The sequence below is a fragment of the Botryllus schlosseri genome, chromosome 9 (assembly GCF_051294905.1).
Source record: "Botryllus schlosseri isolate E-star chromosome 9, Bs_hap1, whole genome shotgun sequence".
NCBI lineage: Eukaryota > Metazoa > Chordata > Ascidiacea > Stolidobranchia > Styelidae > Botryllus > Botryllus schlosseri.
In genome coordinates, this window is record NC_137244.1 from 4,356,207 (window position 1) to 4,372,822 (window position 16,616).

Consider the following 16,616-nt stretch of genomic DNA (forward strand, 5'->3'; position numbering starts at 1 on the left):
CAGCTGGAACAAACTATTAATTGCGTACTATTGTCCGGTTCGAAAGCGGGTATCCAGAACTAGCGATGTAAACCCTAGAAGTTCTAGTACAAAATGTCACAGCTGGATTAACGGAAAAAGGTTTTAGTACGCTTGTTGATAACAAAACGAGGAAGAGAAGTTGTCGTCTTGATGAGACAGTTGATGGCCCAATGCGGGCAGCTTTGGAGCAAGGAGTTGTGTTTAACTGGTCTGGAATCGCAAGAGAGATTCGTCAGCAACCGAGTCATTCATGAAATGGTTGTCTACTTGTTGGAACATTTCATAAAAAAGTATCAAGTCTCGGAGGTTGAAAAGCACTTGACTATAATAATAATTACTATCGATCAATGTAAGTTGTGCAAAAATTACCTAAAAAGGACATTCAAATATTTCTGAGCGCTGACAATGTCAATGTGCATGTGAAGTGTGAACATTATAATTGACATACAGGCAAGAACTTCACATCCTGGAATTGCTTTTAAAATGGATAATTTTGTTTTGACACACCTGACCTGACCTTCACAGTCATTGTTTCATTTTTATCATTTAAACCAGCAAAAATATGAAAAACGACTTATCACACGAAGCATGATATGGCTGGACCTGTCGTCCTGACCTTACCCAGAATAACACAAGATAGGCTAGTTGATGATGATACATCATACACGACCTACCTTGAGTTTCCTTAGTTTACCATCTTTAGCAGCATTGAAGACGAGTAATCTGAATTCCGATTCCGATAAAGCAGACATTCTGACGCTTATTCAAAAGGCTTATATTTCTATTTTTAGGCAAATAACGCAGGGAAATTATACACCACGATATTCAGAATGACTACGAGTGCCGCATCAAAAAAGTTACAAATAGAATGAGACTAAGCAAATGGCAACAGTATTTACAACTTATGAGTTATCTCAAGTAGACCTATGCCTAATAGTGAGCCCACACAATTGAAGATAGAGACCAGGAAATTATACGCTATGGTTAAAATGCTCAACAAGTCGCTTGGCTTCTAGCAGCATAGTACATGATGGAAATATAGTCCAGAAAAAAGTATACGAAATACGCATCAACCAATGTCAAATCAATTACCGTAATTTTCCAAGTATAGTACGCCCCCATGTATAATACGCACCCCTAAAATAGCATGTAAATTCTGGGAAAAAGCCTGTACCCATGTATAGTACGCACCCTGCATTTCAGTACAGGAATAGTTCCGATTTCGTATACGATGTCATTCTGTTTTGCAATGTCACTCTTGAACAATCATTACGCAACGATCGCTAATCATTATACAATTAGCGGCATTGTCTTTAAACGATAGTAGATAGCAGCCAAAGCCTGCGAGGCGGGCGGCGCGATAGTTCAGGCTAGCGACACGACATCTTGAGCACGAGGAGACCTTTAACAGATGTGATTGCTAATCATTATACAATTAACGGTATTGTCTCTAAAGTCTAAACGATAGTAGATAGCAGCCAATGCCTGCGAGGCCGGCGGCGAGTTAGTTTAGGCCAACGAACATCTTGCGCACGATGCCTATTACAGATGCGATTGCGCCTAGGCTAACGGTTATGTCATGCGCAACAGGTCTGTTGGAGATGCGACTGATTACACAAGCGATTATATCTTGCGCACATGGCCTCTTGTATATGTATAAATTGCATATGCGATTGTTCAGGCCTGTCGTTGACCCGATGAATTGGCAAGAATTGCCGCGCGCGAGTGTAAGTGACCTAATTTCGCTCGAGTACAAAGGCAAACCAACTCAGCAGGAGATCGTGTGCTTTTGCACACGACTCTCGTTAATTGGCAACACGCTTCCCACTAATTACTACGCGCGATGGCTGAAAGTGATGCGCGATTGGAAACAAACATGAAGATAGGTGTGATTTCAAGTTTTTTATCAAGGGAGATTTTTTCCAAGGCTTGTTGTACCCATGTATAATACGCACCCGGCACCCCCCTATTTTAGGGCAAAAAATCATGAAAATTTTGCGCATTATACATGGAAAATTACGGTATTCAGTCTTAATATAGTCCCAGAGATGTGTGTGTGTGCTCCGAAATGTGAAACCATATATCACAGGCTATCAGTGAGTCTTTGGCCATAAACACATCCCCAGATGATATGATTTCTTTTTCGATATATATACCCATTTCCCATATCGCCCGGGTAGACGCATACGCAATACGCATGTATACACCAAAAATCAAACCCTCTCTGACTGGAGACACTTACACCATGTCACAAAGTGACCATGACCACCATTCAACAGTTTTCCCCATGAGCTAAGGTCAATGTGCATCCCTGACACTGGTATTTGTCGCTAATGGTCTGTTTGGACGGATTATTCACTAGTTCTTACGTTTGATATCACACCGGTAATTAAATATGTAGGCTACCTTTTAACTGACCACAAACAATCATAATGCCAATTCCACATCACAATAAAGATAATCTGGTAGTTTTTCAACCACATCCATAATTCTTTGCACTTTGTGACAATGCTGTGGGTTGATCACGATATATAGGCCTATATGTCATTTTCGTATGCCGTGAGGTTTGAAGGCTTCCACAGCGTATTATACTATTTAAACTATAATTTTCGTTGACTAATTAACTCTCAGTGTCAAGGAGCACTTAGATTCAGTACTCAAAGAAATCACATAAAATCTCACTGCTCGACTCGTATCATTAGAATTAATACTAAAATTATTGTGATCAGCCATACTCATAAGCGTACAACTATAGGCTACGATATATTCGTAACACCCACAGCCAACATTAAACATATATACGACAAAAAAATTTAGACAAATTTGGTCTCAAATTTGAGACACGAGGTTCATTTGGTCTCATTTTCAGCAATTTCAGTCATGCTGACGAAGTTAGGTCTTATAATTGAGACTGATTCAACTTTTAAAGACTATATAAAATTGTTGAGATCATTCGGTCCTAAAAATCAGACCAATAAAAAGCATCTTATAAGACATATTGTGCTTATTGAGACAGTTTTTGGTTTCTCCGTTTTTTTTTGTCTTGTTTTTAAGACGAATTTCGCTAATCAATAAACAACTTGGTTTGTGGTCTTGAAAATGAGACCGGAAAGTTGACATGGGTCAAGAGCATAAGATATAACTAGCAAGTGTATCGGTTGATCTTCTCAGTTATGGGGAACACTAACGGTTGGTGGTCACATAAAAGACGTTTCATGGTTTCAATATAGTGCACGTATCTGAGAAGTATAGCCATTGCTTGCCCATCTTTTGTGCCAATTTCGTGTATTTCTCGTTAGGGGCTCATTGTGGATACCTTATATTCGACATGCTGCTCAGCCTTTCTCCAGATTATAACACCGAGTTGTGTCGAATCCCTCCCATGTTTGTAAAAAAATCTTGTGGTGGTCCTACACCGGGCTATAATGTTATCGATACAAATCTACTATCCTAAGCTTTATCAAATAGCGTATGTTCATCTACATCAGTGGTTCTGAACCTTTATGACCTCGCGGACCTGCAAAACTTCAAAACACTAAGGTAACCTTCCAAAAACCAAAATTCACACTAGACTTAATTACGACAAACGCATACAATGGAAATGTAAAATTGTTAACTTGATTTAATTATGTATTTTTATATTAGATATATACGTGGTTCTATTTAAGTTTCTGCATGATGAAGCTCGCGACGTCTACTAATTTGATTGTGATTGTTCGGTATCAGTTGAAAGAAATGCGACACTGTCAAAATTCGCTCAATTGCACTGTCGGAATTTAACGAAGTTTCTTTAAAAGTCTCTGTAGGCTACTGTCACATATACCTACTAACCAGGGTTGTAATGACTCGAGTCCGACTCCAGTCACGATTTTCTGATAACTCGACTTGACTCGAGTCATTTTCTCAAAATGCGGAACTGACTCGACGTTCTCGACTCGACTTGGACTCGAGTCATTGCGCATGACTCGAAGCAGTGATATGACTTGAGACTCAGACGGCAAAGAACGACCTTTCAATGCAATTTTGAAGAGTAGTAAAGTAACCCAACTATTGGGAGTTCGTCTGTTGCTACGGGGTAGGCTTACTTGAAAATGCGACCAGAAACTGCTAAAAGTGAGGAAAATTGGTATATTATAAATGCGACCCATTCAATATCACCAAACAGAGGTATAAAAAGTGAGTTTAAAAAGACTTTAACTGGAAACTGAGCAGTCAACACAATGACTTGGACTCGGACTCAAGTCATAATTCCATAGCTCGGACTCGACCCTCTGCTCGATGACTTGGGCCCGTATTCAGAGACACGTCTCTATCTCAAACTCAAGTCGTGCTCGACGGAGCAAAGGCTGAGTCCAGCTCGATTCGAGATAGCGTTTGGTATTCGGTTAGGATTTCGAGCATTGCTCGGTTTCGAGTCTTTACTCGATAGATTAGACAGCTTGACGACTGCTTGCAGACGTCTGCGGTTTTGTTAATTGCTCGCGATCTGGCAATCCGCGGGTTTAGATGTGATGTTGGTTGCCTAGTATTGCCTTCAATTACGTCAAAACATTATATTAGAATCATACGCTGGATGTATAGACGAAATAACACCACTCAATAACATGACTATTTGACATACTGTAGTAGCCAAAGCAAATATTTTCAAATAATGAAACACCAGACTTCATCCTGAAGTCTTCAGGCATAAGCACAAGCTATTTATTGGATTACTGATTACGGGTATTGGTACCGCGTTGTTGATATTCCCGCCATACACAGGGACGGCCGGTTTTATCAACTCTATTGCGATGCTCTAACATTGCGTACATTCATACAGCGCCAGGTCATCTACCATCGCGCATTGCATTTGTCCACATCGCCGAGGATTCGGTTCTTGTTAGGATTGGAGGATCGCTATTGTAGACAACAGCTTGTGTGTGGTATATAGTGATAAAACAGAGCGTTGTGAGGAATTAACCGATTTTGCGAATCCATCGGAAACCTTTCTGATGAAAAATGTCCACCGATTTGGAAATAGCCTACGCAGCCAACGATGAAGCCATACGGCGCTAAAACATGATTCCCTTCTTATAACGGTGCTATATATTACAGTTGAAATTGTGAATTCAGGCACCAAACAAAAAATTGTCAATCTCATCTGCATGGTCATCTGCAACTCAATATTTATTGGTCTTACAGCTAGATCTGTCAATCCCTTCATCAACTGAACTTTGATGATCTTTTATAATTCAATTCTGATTCGATATACTTGAACTGTGTTAATTTGGATTTACATCCCATCGTTTGTCTCTAGATCGCCGAAAAGTCAAAAGATGGTAACAGCTGGTTTTCTGACGTCATACCTTGGTTAAACGCAGTAGACTGTTAGCGTACTATTCGTAACAAACAATTAACGCAGCAAGCGCTGGTCGCTGGCTTAGTCAACAACAATGGTGTTAGTTTGGATTTGGATAATATCCAACTAATCCAAGTACCGGATTGGAATCCCGGTACGTTTAGCGTAATATCTTTGGTGTGCCAAGACGGTTCTCAGCGTCACACCTGTGTGTAATCAGTAGAATCTTTGGTGTGCACGAGACACCGATTCCATATTGGTCCAAGTATACACATTGGCGAAATAACGATAACCATATCTTGCAGTAACCCCAAGAAAGCTTGAACTATAGCCACAATAACTTTTCAAGTTATGTTAATAAAGGCGTAGCCTTAAGCCCACCTAGTAAATAACCCAAGAATAACCAGAACCATTGACGGCTCTATTATGGAAACATCTATTTCCAGAAAACTCAGCTGTAAATTGCGACTAAGACAATCAACGATCCGTATAATGACGTCATTTAGTAGGAGATTTCTGAATTTATGGCTCAATACCTGCAATTTGCAACGACTTAGGAAACAAAATGTACACTGTGCAGTGCGATACACAAGACACAGTTTGTTTTATCAAACAGATAGGAAGATGTTGAAAGAACCATGTGCGTTGAAGCATTTTCAGTTCAGTTATCACTAGGTCTGGGAACAACGATTCGAGCACAGCCTTACTCGCATTGCTCTATTAAGTATGCCGGACCCCAATTGTAGAACAGCATCTCGCGCATCTGGACCATGTCCGCATTAAAGTCGAAATACCGCAATTTCTTCTAAATGGATACTAGTCAGTAGTCAGCCTTCAGGATTACCGGACCGCGACTCGAGTCACGATATTTTTATGACTCGACTTGACTCGAGTCATTTTCTTGAAATGGAAGAATGACTCGACTCGCCTCGAGTTAATATTTGGATTGACCCTTTTTCTCTTGAACTACTCTCTCGTTTCACCAGACAGCATTGTTGCGTCTCAATGCCAATCTCCATAACGATGAAAAATTCGAGGCTGATTGTGGGAGTTCCAGGGCCACGAGCGGAATAAAATTTATATTTTCGTAATCAGTGCAGAGTCAGCTTTCGATTGATACCTGTTTTACCAAATTTAATCCTCGGCAAGCCGGTCAAAAATGACCGTCAAATTGCCTGTAGCCAAATGGAAAGTGTGACGTGATACAATTTCACTGAGGCGTGAGGTTTGCTTGTGTCGACACCATATAGGACACTATGGTCACACCATCCCTATCAGCACACGGTTACGGTACAGCACACACAAAATCAGCTGTAAAACTATAGATAACTAACCTACGGAGGTTAGTTATCTCTAGTAAAACAGCCCAATGACAAAACAACACTGATGGAAGATTCCCAGCGTGTAGAGATGTTCCTTCTGGCGACACAATATAGCATTTTTACCGTCCACCATATTTTTTTATGAACGATTATTTATCGCACAATGTGTTTACACCGTATCCAACACACCATCTCCGTATTGCTCTTCGACGAAACTATACAGGCCTTATAGTATGGGAGAGTGAGCAATACCACGATATTTTCTAACACGTGCTGTTTGAGTAAACTGAGGATTAGTATCGCATTTCCATATCAATACTATCATTTTCATCCCATGATGTAGACGAATGCTTATCCTTATGATATCGAAAATTGGATACCTGCTGGCAATGTTCCCTAAGCTGCGCACGTGCGCAAATGCGCAGTGCTTTCACGGTCTCTGCGCACAGAAAATCTAAGTTGCGCATAAAAAATCCGAAGTGATGACCTTATTTTAGTCGTTACGCACTGTTTTCCTAGGGTCTGCGCAGTGAGTTGGTGAGTGTGCGCAGACTCATCAAAAATTACAGGGAACATTGCCTGCTGGTATGCATCAATATGAATCAAGCTTGTCACCTTTCGCATAGCTCAATTTGCACCTTTTTACAATCCATGTGAACGAATTAGGATCGTTTTCACAACTACTTACTTACTTGAGTACTTTTAAAGTTAGTCAATTCTACTTCTACTTCAAGTAGTTTTAGGTTGCTCCTGTAAGAAGTACTTCTACTTGTACTTGAGTAGATTTTTTTCGTGGCTACTTCTACTTCTACTTGATTAGCTTTCTTGACTACTTTGACCACCTCTGCACAATACCCCCCCCCCCCGTCCATTTGATGTTTTGTTAGGTATGCGCATTGTGCACGTGAGTACTAATGAACGGCTAATGTTGTGTGATGTTTGTACAATAGGGCTGTTCAAAAATAACTTTTTTTATTCTACTAGTTGGCTACTTGATAAAATTGTTATGTTGCATAAAAAGAACACTAAACCTGGCTGAATTTTAAAAAGTAGAATCAATGATATGAGAGGAGAAAATTTTGGATTTCAAAATAAATGGACAATTGAATAGTATATTCATATTGAAATGAACCCGAATATTTTCGGCTGACACTCGTCAGGGGTAATCGTCAGCATAGAGAATTCGAAAGAACAGCGTCTATCAACAATCGTAACACAAAATATGACGTCACCAGCACGAAATGTCGAATACGAGAGCGTTCAATGTACTATTTTTAGATTGTTGATTGTTGATATACGCTGTTCTTTCGAATTCTCAACTAGTTGCTGACGATTACCCCTGACGAGTGTCAGCCGAAAATATCCGGGTTCATTTCAATATGAATATACTATTCAATTGTATATTGAAGTTCTGTACCTCAAAGAAGCTGTTTAAAATAAATGGAGTATTTTTAGTGGGAAATTCATTGATAAAATATAATTATACATACTAGTAGTAAGCCGACTAGTTCTTCATATCCAAAATATTGCATCCTGGTTAAAAAAACGATGAAAAGATAGTGACGCTTTCCACATTAAAGCCTTTTGCGTCACACCATAGCATGCATATGAGAAATGCACAAACTTATGATGCAAGAAATATTAGAATGATGGAAAAATAAATCGTCGACAGAGGCATACACAAGCATATTTGAGTGATCTGTATAGGCACACAACAAATTAGGAAACATATAACCACTACGAATTCAGAGATATAAACATTTAAATACCGCGCCTTGTTTCCTTGACATATTGAATGACATGGTCCAACATACATTCACTAGTTAATAGGTCTACTGAATTAAAAAGACTGTCATTATTAATAGCGTTTCAGATTTGCACGTTGACGTACATACTTCAAACAGTTCATTAGATAATGATCGACGGTTTCGGGCAACGAACATTGTTCACATAGAGGAGAATCATTGCATCCAATCTTATGCAGGTAGTAGTTGAGCCGACAGTGGCCTGATCTCAACCGAAACAGAATGATTTGCTCTTTTCTCGATGCTAAACTTGGTAACCTCTCGTAAATCGTGTCTTTGATGAGCTTGTACTGACTTCCGGTGTCGCTTGTCCCATGTAGGCCCTACAGTTGATCCCAGTTGTTTCTGCACGAATTCCCAAAGAGCGAGTACGCATTCCCACAGAGACGAAGTCCAATTGTTGACGGGGCGGTGTTTCTGATGCTGTAGCGCTTCTTGCAAATTGGTCGGCGATTTCATTGTGCTAAATACCACAGTGTGCTGGAATCCACACAAGTGATACTGTGATCTCGCGTTGTTTCAATTGGTGTATCTTCTCGACTATCTCGGTATAAGGAGGGGAGCTGCGAAATTGAAATTTGCTATAGGCCTACATGTTAATGCGCTCAAGCAACCACTGGGTATTGCCACTCTACTATGGGTATTATTCAGCACCCAAGATAGGGAATATGAAATAGCGATTAGTTCGGCTGCGAATACTGAAAAATAGGGCGGCAATGAATTTGCAGACGTAGTAATATTTGGAATATGATATGCGTATCCACACCCTGTCGCAGTCTTGGATCCATCTGTGAAAATCTTAGTGTAGCCGTGATATGTAGAGAATATATGATCTAATGATACTGATTTTCTGACATCGGGGGGATATATGTTGCGTATGGAGTGGCACAAAGAAAGGTTCAGATTTGCTGTTAAAATTGTCCATGGAGGAGTCGTCGAGATTTCGCTTCCACAAATCCGTAGGTGGTCGATATCAGCAGCCCTAGGTAGGACATTATAGGTGACGAGCCGTCTATTTAGCAGACTGTATGTTTCTTCCCAAGAGCTTTCGAGTATATCATTGGCCAGATTGTCCTGTTGTGTTTTTAGATGGTAGCGATATACTTTAAGCATTTCACCGCATGTCTATTTTTCAAATGCATGTCATTGCATTCGGCCTCTAGGACGCATATCGGCGTGCTTCTCATAGCCCCAGTGCATATTCTGAGTGCCTGGTTACGTAATATTCCATTCTAATAACTTCGCTTCTTCTTGTTGGAATTTAGCCAAATTTGCTATGAATCATATTTTTACACAATCTAACAATATCATGACGTAGCTGGTAAAATTCGAAAGTCTCTATTTGTAATCATTCCAAAATTTTATCTCATAACATTGCTTTCTACTGGTTGGAATTGAGCCAAATTTAGGTACTTTCAGGCAATCTAACAATTTTAAATGGTAGCCTCCTTTTTTATGATTTTGTCCTTTTTTGAGAATTTTCGGTAAATGTAGGGCAAATTCGACTAAGATACAGTAAATCAGCACTGAAGTAACGCTCCGGCGGCTATTTCGGGAGCTGAGCAGAAAAGTAGACCTTTTCTTTAGTCAGCCTTTTTTTAGTCAACCACCTGATAATGTGAAAGAAAAACTGTACCTCTACAGTCTGCATAAACATCTGTTGATTCTCAATCAGCTGGTATCTAGACGTGAATTCGTTGGTTTTCTATAGGCTATTTGTGAGCTGTCATCGATGTGCTTGTAATAAAAACATAATGCTTGTATTTGTGATGTATCAGACTGACAACGCATATATTTGATTTAAAGTTCTAAGATTAGTAAAGTTATCTTATTGGCGGCATGTCTCGTCTATCTGTAGCATCGGTAAATGAGGCCAGGAACTGTCCGTTAACTGTCCAAATAAACATGTGCCAAGACTCAGATAGGGACAAAATAAGCATGTTTGGCAAGCAAGGAATTCGATATCACCCAAGCAGGATTGAAAACATAAGTTGAACATGACTTCAATACTGTGACTTGGACGCGGACTCGAGTCATAACTAGGGCCATTTTATATGACCTTAAAAAATCAATTATATGACTTTATTTTTTGGAAAATATGATTTTTTATGACTTTATGTTAAAATCGTGTATTTTTACATGTAACCAACTCATGGAACTGACGAGTAAAACATACACAACATAACAGTTGCAGAGAATGCTTGTTGCAGAGCTGAGGAGCGGGTCGTTCTTGCTTCAATCCATTTCTTATGCTTGAGTGTTGCAAGATGCTGTTCAACAAAAAATCGTTTCTCATGCTTCACAATGCAACTGCATACCTGACAGGACATTTTCTCTGTAGGGGAGATTTTGAAGTCCTTCAATTCATTTACAATAGCTTTGACTTTCGTTGCATTAGATTCTCTCACTTTTGGCATGCTGAACCAGATATTCTCTCTGTGTCTAAGTCTCTTATGAATAAACTTGAATGGAACTTGTTATATTCTTCAGTTTGCTACTAGTTGTAATGTATTTCTACATAAGCAGACCAAGACTGAGCTTTTTAGCTTGCCTGCCCACTGACTGAACTTCAAATGACGTCCCACTTCGGTGCACAGAAGTAAAATGAATTTTGTAGCAACGTGATGCAATATCTGACCACATAATGCAATGTGTGACCTCATAGGTCTGTGGCTGTAATGTTATGTAGGATAACCTTACAGTTTGCCTTACTTACTTAGTGCTTAATCGCTTCACCGCTTAAATTGGCACTTATGATTTAAAACAGTGGTTCTCAACCGCCGGTCCGCGGACCGGTGCCGGTCCGCGACGACTATTCTGCCGGTCCGCCAGACATTTTGTAATTTTATACTTAATTGCAAAATAAAATAAGCAGAAGGCTTATCAATGGATGAAAGGAGCAACACATCACATTTAAAACTGAATGAAAACATCCCCATTTTATTCGTACTACGCATTTCGTATAGTACGTTTGGTTGTAGTGGGAAATGAGCAAAGGCGTTTGTCCCGACTCCGAAACGCTTCTTCTCTCGACATTATCGAATCGAAGAAAAATATTCAAGCTGGGGTATTCCCGGGGCTCCCCACCTAGGGGTCACGACCCCAACGGGTCCGTTTACCTATTCTACGTAGTCGCGGGGACAGAAATTGAATACCAATGACCATTGCAAGAATGTCATTAAACCTTGTGCTATCGGCAGTTCATTTCTGAATATTCTAGTTCATTTTGCAACATAGAAAAAACTACCTCTGAAAAATGCGAACTTGGCAAACAAGGTATCGGTCAGTCAAAGGGTCATACTAAAACGCCAGTCACTCTAACTTAACGTTGGCATCTGGCAAACTCTATTAAAATTCAAATGTCGTGAGGCTAGAAATCAATGGGATGGTAATCTTCCTTCCAGTAAAACTACGAGTGACCGATAGTGCTATGTGTTAACATAGTGGTTCTCAAACTGGGTCCCGAGGTTCGTTTGGGGTCTGCGAGAAATGTTCCGAAAAATTCAAACCATCCGGAAAAAAAACTAAATTTTGGAATATAAAAAAATTTGGGCAAATAATTGTTAAATCAAACTCGATGGTAGCCGACATAATATCATTAATCAAGATAAAGTAGAATATTTTAGTGCTAAATTATTCGATTTTAAATTTGAGTTTCACCTTGCGCGCTTTAGTTTCACTACGCATTTTTCAATATTATTGTGCGTATTCCCACCCAGGAACAAAATACGCATAGATTTACAGAATTGAAATCAAAAGAATCTTCATGCATTCGCAATTATGCGAGCATCGCTTAAGGCCGTTAAAATACTTTAATCTAGGAACGCGTAAAGAGTTACTGCATTATCGGCATTTCGGCGCTGAACGTTACGCGCCACGACACACTATACGACAGAGCGGTTTTGCCAACAAACGACTTCACGTCACGAGAAGTGCGCTGGAAAATATCACTGGCGGCATGTTGGCCGGAACCGTCGGTATTGATCTGTTCAGGCACTGAAATACTCGTCACGGAATAGTCCTAATCTAAGCCGCGCGCGGTACAAATGCGATCCGCGGAGGAAAATAATTCTCCCAGTGTTAAAATGCGAATTGCAAAATGATTTTTTTTATTCATTTCAGTCTGTTACGTGTTAGCGACTCCAATATTATTCGATTAGCCACAATCATTACCTGGGTTTACAAAACGACAACATGCTTCAACAAATTAATTACTCTAATATTGACAAAATGTATACTCCCTAAAAGACTTCGCGAAAGGGTGGTGTTGAAATTACCGGATGCAATAAGAAGGGTCTGAAGAATTCTTTCCCAGAAATTAAATTGATCGCCCTTTGACGACCAAGACCACCGTTTATGGGTGTTTGCGTTAATTTAGTAAGGCGCCGTGAGTCATACAAAAGATTGCGAAGCGACCGTTTCGTGAAGTTTTCGTAAAAGTTTGAGAACCAGCGTTAACAGAACAAACAAACACCTTGAGCGCGGCCGAGCAACTTATAGATCGTTGTCTGCATTTCGCGCGACGCACAATTTCACGTAGCAGTATTCGACTTCTTGACTCGATATAGATAGAAATCGTTCCAAAACAACGATGTATTGGTATATAGTCTGGGACGGAGAACGAGATTGATACGCACATGGTCGTCAGCTTTCCGTATAGACCATACGAGTAGGTTTGGGCGGGGGAGTGGTCACCATTTTTTGTAGTCAGCACGCCAAATTGAGAGGTGAGGTCGCGGGACATTTTCAAAACGGTGGTGTCTTGAGGTTGCGACCATAAAAGGGTTGGGATCCCCTGGTGTAGTCGGTTAATCTAAGGCCTTCGGCCTTCGACACACTACCACAGAATTTCATGAATGCCGCCATGAACGCAAATTAAACCCTCAAAATGTCACTCTCATAGCATTGCAAAAAATGGTTGCATGCTTTTATCGCAATTGCAATTCGGGTTTATTCAATTTTTGAAGATCCACCGGTCCGCCGACTATTTTCTGAAATTTTACCGGTCCGCGAGCTCAAAAAGGTTGAGAACCACTGATTTAAAGTATACATCAATATGACTTTATAACTCAAATATGACCTAACCAGGAAAATATGACTTTATATGACTTTATAACTTTCTTAATATACCCCATAGGGATGCGGTTATTACGTTAAAATTGATTGCACGACTTGCTGATGCATATAAAAAAATATGACTTTAATGACTTTAAATGGCCCTAGTCATAACACTATGACTCGGACTTGACCCTTTAAACCAGTGATTCCCAACCGCGGCCCCCAGCTAGCCTTTCTGCGGCCCCCACAAAAATATTGAGAAATCGATTTATGATAAAAAAATTATATTTATAAAATACTCTTGCTTGGCTTGGAGTCTGGAGTTTTCAATTAGGATTGCAGGAAAGTTGTGAGTAGACTGCTAAGATTACGTCACTGCTGTTTCAATGCAATGTGCCCTAACTTTCCAGTTGAACGAGCAGTACCTATAGATATAGGTATAGATATAGGTATTGACGGACCGTAACTGCCACACCCCAAGTCCCCCAATTGGGGGAAACGAGCTCGAAGGAGGCCCAAAATTATTTAGTGAATTAGCATGAATTATAGAGTATTTTATGAAATTTTATGCAACTTTTTCAAAGAATTTTAACGCTGCGCGCGATTTCAAGTTTCCAAGTACCTTCAATATTGGATACTCTTCCACCAAGATAAAATGCGCAAGATTTATAGAAGGGGGCATATCGGCGTTGGCCATTACCGCGCCACGACGCACGAAGACATATAAACTTTTGGTCCATATAACATGCGACTTCAAGAAGTGTGCCAGAACGATCGACACCGAGAACACCTTGGCCGAAAAGGACTGCCCTTACGGTGACCGGAAACTTCGTTATGTATATACAAAATACATATAGGTATCCATAGGCGCCTAAATGACTGGCACCGAATGTTCCTGTCTTGGCAATCTGAACGTCACGAGACAAATAGGCTACCATCTCGCAGGGAAGAATTATATGCCAGAGAAGAAATACCAATTTGAAATTGTGTGCATCTTTTAGTTTAGTATGTTTGGGCGATTGTATATTTCTTGATATAGCAGACTGGAGGTTACGAAATAACAAATAACATAATGTAACGAAGTCGTACCAACGGGTCTGCCCGTCCGAATATGTTTAAATATTATTTACGGGCCCTACAGTTTCCAAGACACCTCACTCAGCTCTACCGGTAAATCTGATTACGTGAGCAGAGAGGACAAGTATTTGATAGCAATATATATGCAATTCCCGATCTTATTGACCTATTTTATTTTGAATTATGAAAAATTTTCGCGCTCCACGCTGGCTCACTATACGGGGATCCTGATTTCGCGGCAGAAGCGAACAACGGCACGGTGTCGGTTTATCACCCTATGGGAGCTCAAGACCTAAGTGTTTTTGGGGGCCTGACGAAGTGCTGTTTCGTTCCTACCAACGGGTATACGCCCGGAGATGTTTAATTATTATTGAGTGGTCCTACCTTTTCAAACACAACTCACTCGACTCAACCGGTCAATCTGATTACGTGAGCAGAGAGATGATAAAAATTGATACCAATATATATGCAATTCCCGATTATATTGACCGATTCAATCATGAATTATAGAAATTTTTCGCGCTTCGCGCGAATAATCCAGAGAGGCTGCCTAAAACGGACACCCGATTTAGATGATAAATAGCGGTAAACAGCCATCTAGCCTGAGGGGGTCTGGGGGCTTCGAAGTTCTGTTTATCACCCTATGGGGGGGGAAGAGAAACGTTTTTTGGGGGGGAGGGTGACGAAGTGCTGTTATCGCCCTGGGTATTGATAACTAATCTACGGATAGATGTGCAACAAGTGACTCGCACGATTGAATACGCCGAGATGCGTACTGCTTAGCCGGCCAAAAGCAGCATAATTGGTAGACCTATAGCTCGCGACCCAAACGTCCGAATAATTTGATATGTCGGTGTTTATCGAAAGCAAGTGTCGCACTGATTCCAAAAATACGAATTGAAATCTCGGTAGGGCAATAAAACAACTCCGAAATAGCTAGCAAAGGTTGATTGTTCTGAACAACGGGAGCGCGGCAACAGAATGGCCAATGGTGTCAAGCGAATGATCGGAACGATGCCAAATTTTCCTATTTTAGTGACTATTTTGGGTTCCTTTCATTGCCTTGGTATTCGTGCGGCCCCGGACGTACTCTGAAATTCTAAATTTGGCCCCGTCATCGAAAAAGGTTGGGAACCACTGCTTTCAACGGTGACTTGGACTCGGACTCGACTCGGTGAATTGAAAATGACTCGACTTGACTCGAGTCAAAACCACAAAAGTAAGATTGATTCGTGACCTGGGTTGTAATGACTCGAGTCATGACTCGACTCGAGTCCGACTCGAGTCACGATTTTCTGATGACTCGACTTGACTCGAGTCATTTTCTCAAAATAGGAAAATGACTCGACTCGAATCGAGTCAATCCGTGTATTGACTCGACTTGGACTCGAGTCATTGCGCATGACTCGAACCAAGTCATATGACTCGAGAATCAGACGGCCAAGACCGACATTTCATTGTAATTTCGAAGAGAAGTAAAGTAACCACTCACTTGGGGTTTTGTCTATTGGTACTAATACTTGAAAATGCGACCAGAAACTGCTTAAATTGAGGAAAATTATCATATTATAAATGCGAAGTATTCGATATCACCAAACAGAGTTATAACAAGTGGGTTTAACAAGACTTTTACTGGAAACTGAGCAGTCAACACAATGACTTGGACTCGGACTCGAGTCATATTACCATGACTCGACTCGAACCTCTGCTCGATGACTTGGACTCGTACTTGACTCGGTGGTGAAGTGAAAACGACTCGACTTGACTCGAGTCAAAACTATAAAAGTGAGATTGACTTGTGACTCGGAGCCTTGTGACTTGGTTACAACCCTGTTCGTGACTCGGAACAATCTGACTTGGTTACAACCCTGGCCTAGGCTAAGGTGGGTGTCTGATCTTGCATGAAGACTAGCCTACCCCAAGTTGTTTCGACACCTTCCTATCTTTTCATTGAATCGAAGGTTTGTGGTGTTTCGAAATGATGAAAATATTATT

At 40.5% G+C, this 16,616-nt stretch overlaps 1 protein-coding gene across 1 annotated transcript in view; it reads right to left on the minus strand.

Moving 5' to 3' along the window:
• LOC145447114 (protein fem-1 homolog C-like) overlaps positions 1–5,753 on the minus strand; it is a 31,276-nt gene extending 25,523 nt beyond the window's left edge. The window contains exon 1 of the mRNA XM_080325533.1: positions 696–5,753. Within this exon, the coding sequence (XP_080181659.1) occupies positions 696–773 (78 nt within the window). The 5' untranslated portion in view covers positions 774–5,753. The remainder of the gene's footprint in view (positions 1–695) is intronic.
• Positions 5,754–16,616: the final 10,863 nt, after the last annotated feature.